This window comes from Gallus gallus, chromosome 14 (assembly GCF_016699485.2).
Source record: "Gallus gallus isolate bGalGal1 chromosome 14, bGalGal1.mat.broiler.GRCg7b, whole genome shotgun sequence".
In the NCBI taxonomy this organism is placed as follows: Eukaryota; Metazoa; Chordata; class Aves; order Galliformes; family Phasianidae; genus Gallus; species Gallus gallus.
In genome coordinates this window covers 12,250,067-12,270,200 of record NC_052545.1, presented here as the reverse complement: position 1 = coordinate 12,270,200, position 20,134 = coordinate 12,250,067, and the positions used below count along the sequence as shown (strand labels likewise).

At 51.4% G+C, this 20,134-nt stretch overlaps 1 protein-coding gene and 2 non-coding genes across 5 annotated transcripts; 2 read left to right on the top strand and 1 right to left on the bottom strand.

Moving 5' to 3' along the window:
• Positions 1-2: 2 nt before the first annotated feature.
• MIR1564 (microRNA 1564) lies at positions 3-73 on the top strand. Its single transcript, NR_035048.1, has one exon. It is a non-coding gene; the product is annotated as a microRNA 1564 (primary transcript).
• Positions 74-859: 786 nt separating this feature from the next.
• On the bottom strand, positions 860-925 carry MIR1763 (microRNA 1763). Its single transcript, NR_130428.1, has one exon. It is a non-coding gene; the product is annotated as a microRNA 1763 (primary transcript).
• Positions 926-956: 31 nt separating this feature from the next.
• FAM234A (family with sequence similarity 234 member A) lies at positions 957-19,725 on the top strand. Of its 3 annotated transcripts, XM_046900713.1 has the most exons (14): positions 957-990; positions 3,431-3,528; positions 3,698-4,843; positions 6,484-6,792; positions 7,851-7,967; positions 8,269-8,451; positions 12,214-12,344; positions 14,227-14,356; positions 14,829-14,967; positions 15,356-15,496; positions 15,705-15,783; positions 16,216-16,368; positions 17,228-17,330; positions 17,467-19,725. In XM_046900713.1, exons 4-14 carry the CDS (start codon positions 6,528-6,530, stop codon positions 17,676-17,678), a joined length of 1,653 nt encoding a protein of 550 aa, XP_046756669.1. In that variant the 5' UTR covers positions 957-990; positions 3,431-3,528; positions 3,698-4,843; positions 6,484-6,527; the 3' UTR covers positions 17,679-19,725. The 3 variants fall into 3 exon arrangements, with proteins under 3 accessions (XP_046756669.1, XP_025011165.2, XP_414950.3); XM_025155397.3 differs by lacking the exon at positions 3,698-4,843; XM_414950.8 differs by lacking the exons at positions 3,431-3,528; positions 3,698-4,843.
• Positions 19,726-20,134: the final 409 nt, after the last annotated feature.

The following is a 20,134-nucleotide window of genomic DNA, read 5'->3' as shown; positions in this document are numbered from 1 at the left end:
TGGTGCTGCAATGAACACGGCAGTAGAGGTAGCGCTGTGGTTGGAAGCCTCCTCTGCCGTGCTGGTTGTGAACAATTCAGCCCTTTTCAAGAGACCTCCCTGCCCCTTTTCACAGTTGGTATTCGGAACATCAGTAGCGCTGGTTCTGATTGGATTCGTGTCTCTTTCTTTGCTTGTACACGTTACATTGAAAAGCTTTTTTCCCCTCCTTTTAGTGTTTAGCCACCTCGTTTTTACACCTCCAGCAGCTGAGAGTCGCCTTGCAGTCCCAGGCGCCATTTGGCCCCCGTGTCCCCCCGTTCAGCTTTGTGATGGGGACGGGACCAGCTGGAGCACGTTTCTGTTCCCGGTAGAACGGGTGTAAAACAAACTGTGCTCGGAGGAAAAACGTGCATTGATTTCTTGTTCGTAGAGGAGCAGAGCACCGTTTGGTCTGCCTATTTACCCCGCGCTGCAGTCAGAAAGCAGCTTCCTCGGTGGGCTTTTCCGACTTAGTGCTGCACAACGGCCCCGGGGGCAGCGGGAGCGGTGCAGCGACGGGCGAAGGGCTGCGCTGGGTGTCGGTGCGGGGCGGGACGGGCCGCGTTCCGTGCCCGGCGTCCTCCTGCCTGCCTTTCGTTCCCAGCAGGGAGGCGGGCAGCGCTGCGGTGCCCGTGGCCGCGTACCCCGGGGCGGTGCGGACCCCATCCCGGTGTGCTGTCCCCGTGCATGTCCCGCCGCTCCCCGGGATCTGCTCTGTAGCGTACGCCGGGACGGCGCGGCGCTCGCGGTTCCTGTACTGACTGCGCTGTAGCCCCGCGCTGTGCTCGCATTAAAGACGTGTTTGTGCCTCAGCACCGCGCCTCCGCCTCCTTCTTCCGCGTCCCGCGCTCCGCTCCCGCCCTCCGCACGGCGCCCGCGGGCGGGACGGGAACGCGCGCTCCGCCCCGTGACGTCACTTCCGGCAGAGGCTGTGCGGGGAACGGAGGCGGAAGTGACGGCGGCGGCGCGGTGAGTGGGGAGCGCGGCGGTCGCGGGGCCTCGGGGCCGTGGTGGGGAATGCCGCCGCCCGCCGCCCCGCTCGGCGTTCTGGAGCGGCGTGGCGGAACCCAGCGCACACGGGGGCGGTGCCCGGCCGGCCGGCCGCTGCTGTGCCCTCCCGGTGGGCTGTGGGGCCGCTCCGGCCTGTCAGAGCGCGGCTCGGGAAGGGCCGGTGCTGGCCGCGGTGCCGCGCTTAGGCTTAGAGGGAGGAAGCGGAGCTCGCGGTGAGGGCTGCCCGGTGCCCCACACGGCGTTCGGTGCTGCCCCGGGGCCGCTCCCGCTGCAGTCCGACCCGAGCGGCTCTCATAGCTGTTCGATCCCGGATCCCCGTGCCAGGCTCCCAGCAGAGGGGCAGCACAGGGAGCTGGAGCTGTCCCCAGTGCCCGGCCCTGATGCTGGGCTGGAAGCTGCGTGTCTCCACAGGGCTGAGCGTGTGTGAGGTGTGTGGCCTGGGAGCCATGGGCTTCCCTCTGTGTGTGCTGTGAGACAGAAGGAAAGAAAAATGGATTCAACTCTGAGGACTGAGGAAAGAAACAGGTCTCTCCTGGCAGTAGCTGATAGTGACAGTAGCAGGTGCAAAAAGGCCATTACTTCATGCCACCACGTGCCTTGCTTATCAGCAGCATGAGGGAACCAGTGGGCAGCAAGGAGTGTGTGCCCTGTGCATCAAGTGGAGACCTGATCTGCAGAGCGAGCCCTCGACTTAAAAACTGTCCTTTCTTCCTGTCTTTTCAATAAACGTACATGAAATGACTGCAGCATCTTCTAAACAGCCTCCGTGCCTGGCACTATCCCCTAATCTCTGATATCTCTGGCAGCTCAGGGATGTCACTGAGGCTCTGACGCAGGCTGGGAAGCCTATGGCTGCAGTGGGGTTGGGGCTGATCCCACAGGCTCGCAAGGGATCTGCAGCAGTGGGTGAGGGTGGGTGGCTTTGATCCCAGGGTGCTGATGAACTGCTCATGTCTCCGTTGCTCAGTTATTATCACTGACGTAACCCGTAATCAGCTCCCTGTAGCTTTGCAGTGCTAGTACTGCCTTTCATCAAAAAGGGTGGACTTCTGTTGGATATAAGGAATGGATCTTCCACAATGAGGGTGGTGAGGTGCTGCAGCAGATTGCCCAGAGATGTGGTTGATGCCTCATCCCTGGAGGCTTTCAAGGCAAGGCTGGATCAGGCCCTGGGCGACCTGACCTAGCTGTGCTGTCCCTGTGCACTGCAGGGGAGTCAGACCAGATAGCCTTCTGTATGGCAAACAGGTATACAGATTGTAAGGTATACAGGCATAGAACCAGAGAGATTATCCCATTCAAAAAGGAGTAATGAAATAAAGAGCTTACCCATATCCTGGGCTCACAGAAGGGCTCCAAGAGGAGTGATCCCCAGAGAGAGATCCTTCCTCCTTGGGAGTCAGCCCTTAAATGGGGTCTAGGAGGGGTGGAGCTCCACCCCTTCTACTCACTCAGGTGAAATTGCATTCACCTGTGCCCCTGCAGCTGACAGCTCACGCCTCAGGTGGTCAATCAGAGGTTCGGGCCGTGATTCAACAGTTCCCATACACCTTCAGAGGTCCCTTCCAACTCTGGGATGCAGACCGCATCCTTACAAAGACCATAAGGATCACAGGAAGTGCCCCCAGAGCCAGAAGGGAACGGTCAGTTTGTGGCAGCTTTGTGTGCATGCCAGGGCCGTGGCTTTGTCAAGGAAGAGTTATGGGCTGCAGATGACCCCGCAGGACTATAAGCTTCAGAGTGCAGTCTGAGTGTATTCAGAGAGGAAAAATCCCAGTCGGGGAGAATCTTAAGTGTTAATTCCTCTTGGTTGGGTGCTAGTTAAGTAGGAGTGCACAAAAGGGACCCAAAAAATGACGCATTGACATGCTGTAGCAGCAGGTGACTGCCCAGTGAGCTCGCTGCAGTGCTGCACACATCACACCGCAGTCAGCTCTTAGGAGGCAGCCACAATGGGGATGTTGCATCTTATGCACGGCAACGTTTGGGAGCTGTTTTGTCATCAGGGATTACAGGGTGGGGTTTCAACTATTTTGGCTGACACAAGCTTGTAAGGTTTGAAACAAACAAACAAACCCCCCAAAGCAAATGCTGTATTTGTGTTCCTAAAAGGACCGGTCGTAATCTGACTCCATCGCTGTGAAATATGTGAACACACTGAATGTCAAACATAGGTATGATATATTGCTAGAAGATTTCCAGGAAGAATCACTATCTTGTGAGATTACTGTAATCAGGACTGTGCTTGGGCATTTTATGGGTGGAAAATGAGTTAAACCTTCCGTCACACCAATGCACTTAAATGGCTTCTGTCTCCACTTACCATACATCTGACTCTGTGCAGTTCCCTGCACGAGCTCACTGGTAATGACAGTTTGTCCCTTTGGTTTGGCTGCAGCTTGGCACGGGTGGCTTGCTGCACAGGTTGCACTGGTTTAATGCAGATCAAATCTACAAAGCTGTGCTGTAGAAGAGGACAGCCAGTGCCCCGTGAAGGTGAGTTACACTGGGGAGCCGTGTTCGTCCTGGAAGCAGCATCGTTCTGTGGGGCAGGAAAGGGGTTTGTTTGGTGCTCGGAGCTCCCTGTAGGAGCAAGCGGCCTTCAGAGCTCAGAGAGTGCCTCACTGCTCCTGCTTGTAATTAAGTATTATCCTTCCTTTCCTAGGAAGTCCTTTTCTTGCAGTGTCTCAGGTGAGGCCTCCTGTCCCTGAGCAGAGCTGATGCTGGCCCCCAGACCCAGCACGTGCAGCAGTGTCAGTGCTGCAGCAGCACATGATCCTGTTGCTGTGTATTTCGTTGCAAGCTTTTGGGTGCATCAGAACCCCCAGGGAAGTATTCTGTGCCCTCGACCAATGGGAGACAAAATGTCGGCTGCTAGAGGACAGGAAAGTCATCTGAAACACACACTTATCGTTTTCTGCTTGTCTCCAATTAAACTGATTACCGGACTGCTTTGTTGTTCAGAGATCAGACTGTTTCATGTGCTGCCAGCACGTACTTTGGCACTGCGGGCAATGGGATTTCCTGCATTGTTTGAACCCTGGTGGTCATTGTTCTGGCCCTCCATATGCTCTGGCAGGGGAGCGAAGGGCAGCGTTCAGATCCTGAAAGAAGAAGGGAGGAAGGAGCTGCTTTAAAGGCACGGAGAGCTCTTTGTAATCAGCGGCTCTTAGGGTCGCTGCTGCAATAGAAGGGGAATTGCTGCAGCTGGCAGTATAATTACTGCTTTTTTTTCTTCTCATCCCACTCTGGATGACAGTGGAGTGGTTGGTAACGCCTCACAGAAGCGTGCCTTCACAGCAGTGTTAAGATGGTGCCCTTTTGGGTCTGAGCAGAGAAGCAGCCCGGTTCCATCACACGCTGTTTGCAGGAGTCACAGGTGCTAGAAGCACTCTGCTGTGCCCTAGCAGTTTTCTGGCTTCCTGCCTCATGGGCAGCAGTGTTCTCGGGCTGCACTCAGGCTGTGACCCAGCAGCATCAGCGCAGTGCTGAGGAGGAAGGGCTGCTGCTCCCAGCTCAGTGCAGGGAGATCACCTCACCGACTCCTGCCCTCTTCCCCAGCACCGCAATGGCAGAAGCTGCTGTTGCTCCACTCCAGTAAATCATTTGCTCAGCCCGTGGCTGTGGCCTCGTACCTTGACCCCACTGATGGGCTGGCTCCTTGTGGTGCCAGCAAAGCAATGCTCTGCTCACTGCTGCCACAGCCGAATCCACTGCTCTTTCTCACCTTCCCCACTCGTCCTGCCTCTGCTGGGTGCCCACTGTGTGCTGCAGAAGGTTGGGATCCAATGGCCTCGAGGAGTTCTTTCAGGTGCTGGGAAGGGCAGATGAGGTCTTTGGAGTGAGGGCTCTGGAGAGGGATACAGCTTCTACATTATTGATTTAATTGAATTTGCATGGTGTTGTGCAGCCTGCATTCAATTGCCTGGAGCGAGATCTTGTACTTGATGCGCTGTAGCAGAATAAATGCCACAGCACTTCGGTACAAGTGCTTCACAGCTACAGCCCTGAAAGCCCAACGCATGCAGCAGTTGGGTGGGGGTCTGACCCGGCCATCCCCTCTCCTGCTGTGCTGAGCTGTTTTTCCCCACTCCTTTGCTCATTCCCTGCGCTGCATCCCTCTGGGCTCGCTGGCTCTACCCCTGGATGCCTGTGTGAGCTGAGGGCTTTCCCTGGAGTCTCTCCTTGCTGCTCCATTTCCTCCTGGGATCCCTGCAGCCCTACAGCAATGAGTCCCCTCCTTATTGGAGCTGAAGGCCGGAGGGCTCTGCGCTCACACCGGTGCTGACTTGAAGTTCTTTTCTGCTGGGGAAGCCAATTGCTGAGGCGGGCGATTTGGGCACACGGCCGTCACGGCGCAGTCATGGAAAGTTGGCTGGGCTGTCATGTTTATTTGCTCAGATAGAACTTCTTATGACGTGGTCGTGCAGCTCTTTCCAAGGCTGCTGGAATGTGGTGTCCTTTCTTTCTTCTGCTGTTTTTTTTTTCTTTTATAAAGAGAGGCCTGAAAACTGTCTGTGAAGTTGTTTGTTATTGTTGTGGGTAATGCTACAGGCATTGTAACCAACAAGGGGCTTTCCCCTTTTCCCTTTTGGAAGATCCATAGCTGGTGGGGTGGGTGAGGATCTGCTTACTGCAGCCCCTGCCCTTTGCAGGAGCCCGGCCCTGTCCTGCAGAGAGCTCTTTTGAGTCGAGCTGAAGAAAAGCAACGTGATGATTTGGGGGAAGGGGGACATTTCATTAACTACAGATTATGACAGCTAGCAGGAGAAACTAAAGTAGCAGTTGTTGGCTCTTCTTCCACTGCGATGAAACCAAATTTGCCCAGTTTTAGTCTAATTGTATGCATTCATTTCACAACGAAGAGGGAAACATTTGCTGTCCTGCCTGCTGTAGGGCTGGGCTGCAGCACTTGCTGGGGATGGTGCTCAATAGCTTTGTTCTACTCCTACGCAGCAGAGTACGTTGGTGTTTGTTCCTCTCTCTCATGTGCTCATTACACCAGGGCACATCCTTGTGTTGGGAAATGAGGGCCACCAGCGTTCCCTTTCACCCGTCCCACCTGGCGTCAGGCTGCCATACACAGGAGGTGCCAGAAGGCCTTTCAGCAAAGGGAGCTTTTGGTGTTCTTCACGAGGAGGACCTGCAGGAGCAGCCAGGCCATTCAGCACTGAACCCATAGCCTGCTTTGTCCTTGCTCCGGGTCTAGCAGAGCTCATTGCCTCCTCCAAAGAAAGAAATGCTGCTATTTCTGTGTGTCCCCATCTCCCCCCGCTGCTGTGTGTAGGAGACTCCCAGTGTCAGAGGTGCTTGGCACCCAGCTGTGACAGCACGGTAACCTGTCGCCTCCCGTTAGATGTCTCCAACCTGAATATCATGTAGGGACAGAATGCTTGGTCATTTCTTGCCACGTTCCAAAGTCTGCTTTAACTCTTCTTCCCGTTGTTGCAGGTGAAGGAGGAGAAGGGTGTCTGAATGCCTGTGAGTGAGCTGCAATGGATAACAAAGACTCAGAAGCTGAGATCCACCCCCTGAAGACAGAGGATGTGAAAGCTCAAGAGAACCATGAGAACTCTGTTGAGAGGAGAATCATCATCAAGCAGTCGTCGCAGCTGTCTCGGCTGTCCCGCTGGCGCACCGCCGCCTTCTTCATCTCATTATTTCTGTGTCTCATCATCGTGTTTGCCTTCTCCTTTATCATTCCTTGCCCTGAGAGGCCTGTCTCAGAGAGAACGTGGCTCCGAAACTATGACAATGCAGGTGAGTTTGCTGTAGCAGAATAGTTACCTTGCGTCCCGTTCCCTTATGTGTTATGAACTGGAATTGCTGAGCTCTACCTAAGGCTGATCTGGAGCTGGGCCTGCAGGGGTGCTGCTCTTGGGAGTGAGGGCTGTGAACACCTGACCTGGATAAGCAATGGCCCGTCATAATTGGAGTGGCCTTCCAGGAGGTGCTTACAGGAACTAATAGAGAAATTAAATGCTGCTCTGAGGCACTAATGAGCTCACAGACCGGTCTTACTTGGAAAATAATGGGAAGGGTGCCTAGGAGTAAATCTGTGTTGCAGTTTGGTCTGTGAAGCACTCCCTTGAAGCTTGAGCTTCTGTTTGGGGACCATTAGGCATCCTTTCTCTATCAGCATGGCTTTCCAGCTTTTCTCTGTGGCTAAAAGGAAAGGGAGAAGAGCAATTGCATCTTGTTATTTTATTAGCTGCACAAAGTTACAGTTGTTTTAATCAGCTCCTTAACCTGGGAACTGCTCCTTGGTGACTCAGCATCCACTTCTGTCACTGCTTTCCTTTAATCTTGTGTGTGGTGACTGTATGCTGGTTAAGCTGTCACTGCAGAGATAGTGCTCCCCAGCAGGGACTGAACTTTATGCTTTAATGCCTAAATCCAAAGTTCTGCTACTTTGAGATATATATGGCTGCTTTTAGCTGAAACTGAGAAAGATGGTATATTTGGGACTGGTTTGGTTTTTTTTCCCCTCATATTTCGGGAATAGGAACCCCACCCCAAGACCAGAGTTGTTTGTTGTTAAACATAGTTCACATTCTGGATGCCTGGCTATAAAAAGAGACAAATCCTCCGGGGGATGACAAATGAAAACAAATAACCCTTTGGCACTGACTTCCAGTGCTCAGTGCTCATGTAGATGCCTTTCTTTTTGTTAGTACAAAAGCCAATTTGTCCTGCTGTCGTGTAGTCAGAGCTGGAGGCAGTGAGTGGGTCTCTGGGAATGTGTGTTTTGCTGCAGCCAGCTGTGCTGATGGCTGAGGCAGTCCTCACCAGTGCCTGACTTCTGGTCTCTTTTACAGTGGCTTACAGGTTTCTTGCTATAGAAGATGTGAACGAGGACAAAGTGCAAGATGTCATCTTTGCTTTCAAAGCCAGCAATGGCAGCAGCAGCTTCAACAGCTCCTGTTTGGATGAAGGTAGCTGGTTCTGAAACAGAAGGCTTCGTAGTAAGGGCTGCTCCTTCTTTTAGTTAGGATTAACGGGGCTGCTGTGGCTGATGTCCTGAGGTGGGTGCTGCTGTTGGACTAGTGCCCATAATGTCGATTCTCCTCTGTGTCATTAAGTTTGAAGCACTGGAATGAAGATAAGGGGAAAGACGGTGGTTCTGGGAGAGAAAACAGGGTGGGGGGAGGCATGGGGCAAGGCACAGCACCCACGTGGTGCAGTGCAGCAGATGTGGGCAGGGCTCACGCTACCTCTGATGCATCTTCCCCCCAGGTCTGCCTTCTCCGTGTGCTTTCATCACTGCTGTGTCCGGCACGAATGGCAGAGTGCTCTGGGAGAGGCCTGCTGCCATGGAGGTGGGATGGATGCAGTGTGGCATCAAGCAGCTCGGAGGGGCCCCGGGCTGCCTGCTGGTGGGGCAGCCGGTGGCACTGACTGCAGTTGACCAGCGCACAGGTGGGTGGCAGGCAGAATAACAGGGAACAGCACTACTTTCATCCCTCACCTGGTGGCTGTCGTGCCATGGATGTGACATGGTTGTGACATCACGAGGTGAGGTGGACAATGTACACGGAGTATTTATCATCTTAAAAACCTTGCCAGAGGCCTTGGCCGGGCCTTTGAGAACTGCCTGTCCTCTGTTCCAAGGACTGGACTCTGTTGTGGTGTTTTGTGCCAGCTGCTGTATTATGAGAACAACTTCTCAACAACTTTTAAAACAGGAGAAGCAGCTAGCAGCTGTGAATGTTACTTGATGCTCTTGTGAGCTGGACACAAACCAATGGTGTTTCTCAGTCGTTTGTGAACAAGTGGTAGGAGTACCTGCAGTGGCAACAAGCATGGGAGTTACAGGGATTGGATATCTGAAGGTCATCAGGGAGAGTACACAGGAGAAGCACTCACTGGTCTGTAGCCTGGGATTTTACCTGCTTTCTCTGAGAAGCCTTCTTCATTTCTGCACCTCTAGGTGAAGAGGTTCTTCGTCATCTTGCCTAAAGCTGGGGGGAGGGTAAAGAGTGCCTGTGCTTCTGTAGGAGCAAGTCTGTCGTGCCTTGAGCCTTCCTCTCTGAGGAACGCTGAGATACATTTCCATCTGGGGGTCACTGTTTCAAAGGCTATAAACAATGCCTGTTCTCACTTGGAAGCATGCCTAGGATAATGTCCTCTGTGTCTGATATTGCACCCCTTACACCCTATTTTCCGAATGCTGGGGGAGAGGAATAGCAAGAAATAAAGCTCTAAGAGATCTGAGGAAAAGCTATTGAAGCTTTTAATTTCCAGTGTAGCTGGAACAGCACATGCACACGCAGTCAGCTGGAAAGCTTCTGCAATAACTGAGATAATTAGCACCATTTTCCTCATCAACAGGCTTTAGTACAGGTTATTTATAGACGTTAATGAAGTAGTTGCTTTTAGGTCAAAGCGTAGAAGGGTGGCTGCTGAGCCAAAGCCTTGTAACTGAAGTCAGCCATAAAGATACAGCACATGTATGTGGAGAAACAGCTGGGCTAAGCCACAAGTCATAGGAACAACCTGGTAGGAGAACATTCTGCAGATGAATTAAAAGCAAGAGGTCAAAAACTGCTTCTGATACAAAAATGAATACTCCAACAGTTGACATATTCGGTACCTTTTTGCTGTGGCTTTAAGTAGGTCAAAAGCAGCTTCTTAGTGCTTTTGCTATGGGTTAGGAGGACAGGTCGGAATAAAAGATCAGGTTGAGTGTATTTCAAGTGGTGAAGTCTGACTTTCATCACGTTGAACTAAAACCAGTAGCCAGGTCAGTCATTAGCTGTTAATGATTCAACGTTGTGATGGGTTGGTGAGATTCCAGGGACCTCTGCCTTCAATCTCTGCCTGTAGGAAGGCTGAAGGAGCAGTAGGCAGATTATCTCAGAGTGACTGATGTGGGATGGATAAAGTTAGTGCCTTTCTGTCAATTCAAACTGTGTTATGTCTTGCGTTCTTTGTTGCCAGAGTACGTGACATGAGCAAACAGGAGGGAAGGCGTAGGTATTTGTGTGCTTCTGTTTGTGTGGGACCCTTAACATTCCTGCGTGTGAAGGTAAAACAAGCAATCTGGAACACAGGAGTTTAGGATTAGCTGTTCCAAACCAAACTAAAGGTCTGCGTAGGTGGGTGTTCTGCCTCTACCACGGCCGAAAGCAACATCTAGAGGAAGAACAGGGGTGGGTGTATGGTGGCACCTTCTGCCTTTACCTGTGTGTGAGCCCTGGCAGTGGGTCTGGTGACATTTCTTCAGTGGAAGAAATCATGAAATAAACCAAGGCTCTTCAGCCTGAAGAATGTGTGACAAGGAGAGGTAGGTTTGTTTTTCTGCTTATCGCTCATGACTTCACAAAGAATGGTTGTTTCCCATCACAGTTCTTCACTGCTCCGTGGTTCTTTTATCTGTCTGCATGTCTGCTGTGTGCAGAGGGCTGGGAACTCAAAGGTGTTCAGTAAACAAGTGGGCAAGGACGTGGCAGAGAGGTCTGACAGTGCTCAGTACAAGAGACCTGCTTTCATCTCAGGCAGTGTGTGAGCTGCAGGCTGCTACTCACTGGGGCAACGTGGTGTTGGGGTGTGCATTCATCCAGAATGAAGCAAGCAATCCTGGTCCTTCCCTTTGCAGTTCCTTGGAGTGAGGGCTGAACTCAGCCACAGAAGTTTCGAAGTCCTAATTTTATTATTCCTTCCAGGCCAAAACAAAAGCCTTCACCCAGGCTGGATTTACTGTCTAGGCACTTGTCTTGCTGGCTTACATTGCTGTGCTTTTGCTGTGATCCTGGGCTGTGAGGGAGCATCGCAGTGCTCTGCCTGTCTGGCAGAACAGTCAGATCTCTCATTAACAGAGCCAAGTGGGGTTGGATTCACAGTTCGTGCTCCTTGGGGGCTGTGTGAGACCATATAAGCTCCTTAAGCCCTTTGTGTTGAAGCTGTCTCAGTTACCACTATGAGTTTGTTAAATCAGACCTTTTCAAGGGGGTAACACACCTTTCTCTACAACTCTCTTCACTGTCTAACCAGCAAAGAATTGGGTGTTATGCATCAAAATGGGAATTTCAGCAGCCTGATGTGGTGATGGAGCTTTGGGCTATACTGAAGCCGGGATGTGGTTATTTAAAACTTAAACTCTCTGTAATTTTGCCTGCTTGGGGTTGGTTTGTTTGTTTGTTTTTCGGTGGTTTTTTTAAGGGTAAAATTGTTTGCCTTCCCCTTATTTCCTTGGGGGCACTTTTCTATTTCGTATCTGTTGTCATAGCAACAAATCCACGTATGGGGTTTTTTTTTTCCAGTATTTCAGTGGAAGCTGTGGAGGAATCTCAGTGGCAATGCAGCCTGCCTTAAAGGACTGCAGGCAGCGTGGGGCAGTCATTCCTTGGCCCTCAGTGCGACTGCCTGCAAAGAACAGTTATTGCTTTGCATTCCTGAGCTGAGGATGGCTGCGTGGGATGCACTTCAAAGGGGCTGCTTAAGGATTTCCCCTCAGAGCACCCAGTCAGGCACTTAAGTCTTCCTTAAAAAGAAAAAAAAAATCACAAAAGCACAGCAGTCTCTCAGCAAATAGTGCTGCAGATTCCCTGTGTCAGTGTCTGGAAAGTCTCCAGCAGCCCTGGGCAGAGTGCATCTCAGTGAAGCCCAAGCTGTGCTACCTGCACTGACAAGCAGCTGATGGGCAGAACTGTCTGAAGAGCTGTGCTCCTCCAACCAGGGGGAGAGGAGGGGTGTGAGCTGAGTTGTGACTGCCCCAGGAGCATCTGCAGGGGTCAGGTTGCACTAAAACGTGCTGCTGGGAGTAGCCATAAACGTTGTGATCAGAATTCAGCTTCTTTATGGTCTTAGAACGCCTGCACAGATTTAAGCACACGGAATCAAGTTTTTAGAGAGCTGGAAAGGGTTTTCTGTGCAGCGAACACAAAGGAAAATGTATTAACCTGGGGCACTGAAAGCAAGCTGTTCTTTGTGCCTGCCTGGTGGACTTGAGTCTTTATGCAGGCAGCTGGAATTGCTTTCCAGTAAGGGCTGGAATTGTGGATTCTGGGTCTCATTTGAAATGCAGAAATACCCCATGATGAGCATAATCGTGGCTGCCTTGCGGGGCTGATGGGCTGTCTATGAGTGACTGCTGCAAAGTGCTTTGAGGAACAAGAGTGTTTTAAAGCCTTTCAACCTAAAGTGCTTTTCAGTGAACATTTCCCAATAACTCTCTTCTAGGGGAAGTTCAGTGGAGACAGTCTGATGACTTTGGAGCTAATTATACTGTGCTGACTCCCTTGTCAGTGATTCCAGATGTAGATGGTGATGGAGTTCAGGACCTGATAATCTTTATTGCTACAGGAGATAAGGTATGTCACTGTGAAGCTACACTAAGCCCTGTGACCAGAGTGCAGGGCATGGCAGGAATGCTGTTTGTTTCAGTCCTGCAGATTGCAGAGGAAGTGCCCAGAGGCCTCTGATGTCTGTGTTTGGGGAAGGCTCTTTCCCACACTGCAGAAGTGTACTCCCAAGTCAGTGCAAGTGTTGCATGGCTTAAGAAGAAAACCGGGCAGGAACCAGTCTCCCTTTTCAGTCTGTGCTCCTCACAGGCTGTGTATGGAGAGCAGCTAGGCAAGATGAGCTTGCAGTTTTCTAGGACTGTGCTCAGAGAAGTGGAAGTGAACAAACCCTGACAGGTTTGGCTCCTGGATCAAAGCGTGTCTGACAGCCAGTGCCTCTGTACGACCACTGGTCTTCCTGGTACCTTCCATGGCTGTGCTTTGCCTGCTTTGCTCAGTTCTCTTCCTGCTGTCGCTGTGCTGATTAGTTCTGACCTGGGTTCACGCAGTGAAATTGCTGTTAGTTGCCATTTCTCTTTTCCAGTATTGCTTTTCCCGCTTCTTAGAAGGGAAAAAGTGACATAGCTAAAAATGTTTTCATCACAATCCATCCATATCCCTAACTGAGTGATGTGCATCACCTGCACGTGCAATCTGTCCTTCCTGCTCAAACCATGCAGAAGTTGTAGTTTCCTGCAAGGCTTATGGGAGGAGAGGCCGTGTGTCCCCACACCAGAGCACTATAAGCAGATTGAGTTCTGCTGTCTGAGGCATTGTTGTTGCCAGAGTCATCAGAAATTCTATCCTCTCCAACTCCTACATTTCTCTTCTGTTTCCTTTCCCTGCTGCTTTTCCTATCCCAGTTATCTCCAGACTTTTGTTTTTCTAATCTTAGGCAGCCAGGACATGTTTGAAAGTAGTCTTTGTTCTGCAAAACTGCTGTGTGATTTGTTTTCTGTTTAACCTTTCTGGTTGTTCTTGTATGAAACCCTTCCCTTCCTCCCTTGGGACTTGGCAGGCACTCTCTCAACTCAAGTAAGAGTACACTGTGCATTGAGAAATGGCACAAATTGTGGGGAGCTTGAGGGCAGCTCTGCAGCTGGGAAGGGCAGTCCCTTCTGGAGGGAGATTCAGTCCTTAAGGTTCCTAACTTTGTTGCTCACGGAAGTATGAAGCAGTGCCCTAAACAAGGTACTGTGTATTCTCCCTGACTATATGAGTACCATTGGTTGCTGCTGTCCTGGGGCAGCTGCTGCACCAGTGCTTCCCAGGAAAGGTGAAGCTGTTCAGTAAGTGCTGGTGTGAGAGGCTGGGAACAGCTGGTGAATGTGCTGCTCTCTTCCCAAGCAAACTCCATCCCTTATTCACTTACCAGACTCCCCAAAGTCACCTGAAGAGCAGCAGATTTTCTTTGCTCTCCTGTTTGTCCTGCTGAAGGAGGAGGGAAGCTCTCTGTTCTTGCCTGACTCAGCACCCCTACAAGATGCTGTTTCTCAGTCCCAGTGTGCTGTGCTTCCCCCACATCACACCTCTTGCCCACTCGAAGTTTCATCTCGACTCTACCCTTTTTTTCTCTTGGGTGAAGTGTTGTGTGGATTCTGTTGCTCTGATTCCTGCACTAAGAGAATAAATAGAAAGAAACCTGGCAGCTTTTTTTTTTACGTGTAGTCTCTGTGAACTCACAGCACCTTTAAGAGGATGATTTTAGGGCACTAAAAGTAGTAGCAGAGCCACTCTGTGGCAAGAGCTTGGGTCCCCCTGCTTTGGGCAGGCCTGCAAGGACAGAAACAGCTGTGCTGGCTGGTCTGCACAGTGCTTTCTGCAGGCAGCCTGAGAGAACACTGTGTGAGAACGCTGTGTTTGGAGCGATGCAACTTTAACCCTTTCTTTTTTCAATCCCATCCCCGTGTAGATTAAGACCTTCATCCATTCAGGAAAAAATGGCAAACAGATCGGCTCCACTGGAAGCCTGAATGTGGATGGGGAAGCTCGTTATGTCATGCTGAGCCCAGGCTCCTCCCACTACTTCCTTTTCTATACAGGTACAGTCCTGCGTAGGACTTGAGTCTGAAAGAGTGATTATAGCTGTGAAGTGTTAATTACCAAAGAGTTGTTGGAAATGGTGCTTTACATTCTCGAATCTATGTCACGTTTCATGCGGTGAAGGAGGTATTTGAGGTCAAGAGAAGGAGGGCCTTTTGCTGAAACTGAAGTTCCTTACATACTGTAGTCATTTCATTTGGAAAACGTTGAGAATGTAGGTTGTAAACAGTCATTCTCATAGCAAGTGATGCCTGTGGAACTCATGGGTTGTGAACAGATAAGATGCTAAAAGTGTTCAAAAGCAGGCTTCAGTCTCAAGATACTGCTGCAGCTCTATGATGTATGCCCTAAAAATGCAGCTCATTGTTCATCTGCCAGATCCACTTCAGACATGATCTGGAAATTCATAGCACTCAGAGCAAGCACGGGGTAACTTTTCTCCCTCATTTTTGCCCTTCTTTCTTTGCACAGCCAACTCTCTCTATGCGTATTCCCTGAAAGATCTGTACAGTGCAGCAACTGGGATGGAAATTAAGCTTCCTGGCCTTGAGCAAGATCCTCAGTGGGAGAAGAACATCGACCACACCACGCACCGCCTGTCCCCTCTCAGGTTTGGTATCGGAGCTTGGCTGCTGCTGGGCTGGAGGGTTCTGGTGTTCCTGCCTTTGTTCTGTCCTGACTGCCCATGCCTTGGGGAGGGGGCTGGGATTGGTGGCTTTGTCAGGATTTCACAGTAAAGGAGGGGAAGCAGGTTGGGATTTCGTTTGCGTGTGCAATTGGAGCATGACTGGTACTTCTGACAGCTCACCCAGTGCGTGGCAACTGCAGAACCTGGTGCTTCAGCTCCCAGCCCTGCCTGACTTCCCTGCCTGTTAGGATGAGTCTCTGACTCTTACAGCGCAGGGGAAAAAAACTTAAGAGGAGTTCCTTCCCCCACCCCCCAAAACTGCACCAAGAACCATTCTAGAAGGCATAATCCATTTTCTGTTCCTGTTCAGCACTGGAGACATTCGTTACGTGGCAAAAATTCCTGGCAGATCACGGGAGAACATCCTGCTTGTGAGCTCCGAGACGGCCATGCTGATCAGTGCACAAAATCTTCAGACATTGTGGACCCTCAACGTGTCCCGTGTCATGAGGTGATGTTACCTGTGTTGGTTCTGTATGGTTTCCAGCAGCAGTGATCCTGACAGGTGCTATTTTTTTGTTTGAAACAGCGAAGCCTGCCATGTAGCAGTTGAGTCTTTTATTAGGGTCTTTATGTGAGGATAGAAGCTGCTCTGAAAGAACAGGGTATGCACAAGCTGTTAGGTTGTGTTGTGATCTGGATCTCCTCCTTTCCTTTAGTGAGCCACTGCTTGGTTACTACAAACCTGATGTTCTTGATGTTGTCCTTGAGAGTGAGATCGGACCCAACAGGAAAAAGGTTTGAAAGCTCTTCCTTTTAACTTCCTTTTTCTCTGCATGTCTCAGCTCAAGCAGACATTTTGTCGAGGGCAGCTGGTATGATGTGCTGCCTCCAGCTGATTTTAGAAGGCTTTTGGCTGGGAAAGGATCTCTTTTAAGAAGCTACTGAAGGCAGCCCAGACACTTTAATTCTCAGCAAGTGACTTCCATGACAGAGCTTTGAACCCCTTGAAATAACTTGCAAGACTTGTGACTTCACACTAACGTGGTCCACCCCAGGTCTCACAGCTCTGTGATCAAGTAGAAGCTCAGCTTCACGTGTCTCCTTGTCTTCCCGTGTGTCAGATACTTGCTCCTTTAGACAGTGTGGGATAGAGACAGCTGACTTGACCTCTTACTCACAGCTCGTAGAGCTCTTTGATACGTGTTCCTTTTCTTTCTTCCCTGCTAGGTTATGATTGTTGAGGGTGGATCTGGAGCAGTCCAATGGGACCTGAAGCTGAACTCTAGAGCAGAGAGCCCCAGGCCAGCCACACTTTCTACTGCTGATCACCGGTCCACCTTCCTCATCTGGGGTGAATACCAAGTAGCAGGAAATGAAACGGTGAGTAGTGCTGCTGAATGGTTGCTTTTTTCTACACTCAGAGTCAGAATTGTCTGGAGCCACACCGTTTTCTCAGTGTTCACATTGAGTTCCATGTGTTCCACTAACACGGCATCGTTCTGTGCAGGGTGTGGAGTATCCACACGTCTCTGATCAGTCCGGTCTGCGTGCAGCAGGCATGTGGTCTTGTCTGTACAAGGTCCTCACAGTGTCCATTGCAATGTCCCTGCTGGCAGCTAGTGTGTGGCACCAGCAACATTCACCATCCTCAGCCTGGCTGCGTAGAGAAAATGGACTTACTGTCTGTATGAGCAAAGGCACTGGATTGTCCATAGGCTTGCCTCAGTGTGCTGCTGTGTTGGAGTTGAGAGGCTGCTGGGTTAGCACCTCTGAATCTGCTGCTGTTTGACCTGGAGCCTCTGCAGCAGTACTGCACGCAGTGATTTCTCATGGCCACAGTAATATCCTCCCTGTGCTCCAGGGTAGTGTCTGATGGCCATGATGTGTTGCTCAGCTGTGTGACAGCCCTGCTGGAGCAGTGGCTGGCAGTGTTAAGTGACAGTTTGTGTCTTGGAGGATGCCTGAACACCAGCTGAACTTCCTGTGCTTTTCTTGCTGAGTCTGTCAGCCCTGGGGCAAATCTGTCTCCTTCACACAGCAGACAGGCCTGTTGTTTGCAGGAAGGTCGGGCTGGAGAGTAAGGCACCAAGCAGTCAGTAAAATCCCAGCACCGGTGCTGGTGGCGTCAGGTGGGATAGGTTGGCCACGCACAGATATCCGACTGCATGCACTCTGTTGAACATGAGGTAATGGTTGAGCCTGCTATTTGGGATAACTGAGCATGTCGTGTTGGTTACAGATATCAGCTGCTCCTCTACAGAAGCTGTACCTTTTCCATCCTTCCTACACTAATGTCCTGTTGGAGCTCCGCAACAGCACAGATCAGATAGTTGCCTTCAATGGTAAGTTCTCCCCCTTCGGCCCTCCAGCGAGGAGGTGCAGGAGGACACCTGCTGCTGCCTCCAGGACTGCTGGCTGCTCAGTGTTGGGTTCATGGCAGGCGTCTTATGCTGGGCTGTTCCTTCTGCTCTGTTACAGCCACGCTGTTCGAGCGCAGCCGTCACGCCTGCTATGTGCTGCTGAGGGGGCCTCAACCCGGCGAGGAGCCTGGGCTGGTGTCTCTGATGAAGCGTAAGCTGAAGGAGGATGTCTCTGAGAGCAGGGTGATCTGGCTGAGCCAGGTGGCTGTGGACAGTGAGCAGTACATCCGTGACCGCCTCTACAGGATGCGGTTCCTCAGCAGAGTGTGAGCTTGCCAGGAGACCGGGAGAGTCTGCAGGCTGCCTCTCCTCTGCAGCAGCACTCTTAGCAAACCCAGATCGTGGATTCAAATGGGAGGCTGCCTTTCTCGATCCGCAAACCAAAGCGTGGCTGGCAGGGAAGCACCCCCACTGCCTGGGTATGCCCGGGATGAGGGAGCAGCTGCCAGTGCATCCGTTGTGGGAGCTGATGGGACTTCAGTGCTTGGCCACCACTGAAGTGTCATGAGCTCAGGGATGAATGAGGGCTTTCCCCTTGGTCTGTTTGTGTCCACGGAACCGTGCTGGCTCAGCCTGTAGATGGAGGAAAACGTGCTCACTGGGGATACCTGCACTGATTGTTTCTTGGGTGCTTGCGTGAGAAGTGGAGCTTCTGTGTGTGGTGTTAGGTTTCCTTTTTGAATCAGCTCTCCTGGCTGCCGGAGAGGTGCTTGGCTGCAGGCTGATTTGCAGTTACCCTCTCCTGAATTTGGGCCCCTGCTTCAGCAGTGAGTGTGTGTAGTGCTAGACTCCAGCCTTGTGACTGGGCTAGGTCTTACCTGGGCCAGCAGAATGCAGATTGAAGTGTCATTCTACTTAGAAAATGACCTTTTCTCCTAAGAACAGCCCCGTGTGCCTCTCCCTGCAGTCACAAACCTACCTGTGCTCTGTGCTACATCCTTTCCAGCCAGGCTGTGCAGCACTGATGACACCAAAGGGGAGCTGGTCTCCTACCTGACTTATGCATCAACGTTCCCCTGGCCCCACTGTGTTTATAGGGGGCATGAAAACCACCATGAGCCTAGGCTGACTGGTCCCTGCAGGTACAGACACCGCCTCTCCTCTTGGTTTCAAAGTGCAAGGGGATTTAGGCCATTTTTTAATAGTGGAATTGCACTTTAACCCTTTCCTGGCAGCTCGGAGTCCTGTTCCCAAATGGCAATGCCAACTGTCCTGCAAATGCTCCCGTAGCCTTACAGCTGCTGTGGTGCCCATCTGAGTATGGTCCCCTCTGCCAGGAGGCGGGCATGTTGCAAGACAGACATGAGCCACTTGCTGAAACTGCAGGGGCTGTTTTTGCAGCACAGCTCCACAGAGAGCTCTGTGCTGCCTCCTTGCCCTGGTTTGAAGCGATGCTGGGTGAAGAACTCCGAGTTGTTGGCTGTGAGGGGCCAGCCTGGTGTCCCCAGGGAGTGGGTTGCTGTGTGGAGGTGATGTCTCACTTGGAGGCTTCTTGGTTGTGAGGTGTATGCCCTGGTGGGCACCAGTGCAGGCCGCAGAAGCAATGTGCAAAGCCTGGACAAGATTTTGAGTAGGCTGCCTGGTCCTGAAAGCTGCTGTCCCTGCACCAGCTGCACTGAGACACAACCACTGTTCGTACACTGGTGTCCATTTGATTGCTGAGGAGAAGGTGGGCAGAAAACGCACAGCTTAGCGTGATGGAGTTTGCACCCTTAGAAACCTCCCTCTTGAGTGCTTGGAGTGGGCAGCTGTTGCTGCTGTCAGGTGGCCCTGTGGCTGTACTGTGGCCCAGGGCTGAGTGCTGCAGGTCGTGTCCCACTGCAATTCTGTGGGTGGGAGCAACGTACCTGGGCTGTATTCTCATTGTAATGACACTGTCCTTCATCCTCAGCTCCCAACTCAGACCTGACTTTTCCAGTAGGTAACACTGAACGTCCCTTAGGAATGCTGGGTTTGCAGCTCTGGGGGGCCTTTCTGGCTTTAAGTTGTCCATTTGTGTTTCCAAATACTTTGGAGACCCAGAGTTCCCCGTGGCAGCTCAACTAAATGAATCAGTGCCAAACCAGCACCTTCTTAATGAGTCCTTTTTCCAGCTTCTTTCCCTGTGTAATTGTTTTCTGCAGTATTTAATGAATGACTTCGTGCCTTGATTCAATAACTCAGATGGGTGATGATGGCATTATATCACTGTGTTATGCATTAGTGTGTTTTTTAACACTGAGACTGTTTGGTTCTTTAACTTATTGCGAATTGTGCTGTATAGGACTTGGTCTAACTGTAATGGTTTCAATAAATCCTCTTTTGCATTGTTTGTAAATGGTGCCCTGCTTCTGTCGTTGCTGCTGACGAGCAGCTCAAGTTATGCAAGAAGGGAGAATTTTGACAGCCCTTTGTGTGACTTCCCAAAGGCAGAAACCCCCTTTGGGAGGGACCCGGTGTCCTGGTGATGCTCCCCTGCTTGCAGCACGTCTTTGCCCTGTGGAGGTGGGTGCCTGCCTGCCTCTCCCCTTTGTCCTGGTGGTCCCCCTGAGCGCAGCGTAACCCCAGGAAGCGGCTGGGATGTGTCAGGCCAGAGGTGATCAGGAAGAGCGTGAGCTGATACTGAAGCAGTCACTCCTCCCTTCTGGCACAGAGGAGCACTGTGCTGCTGGAAAAAAATGGGCCACTGGGCCCCTTACAGCCGCTCTGTGCAGGGATCCTTGCAAATGTGCACCTCCGGGGTGGCA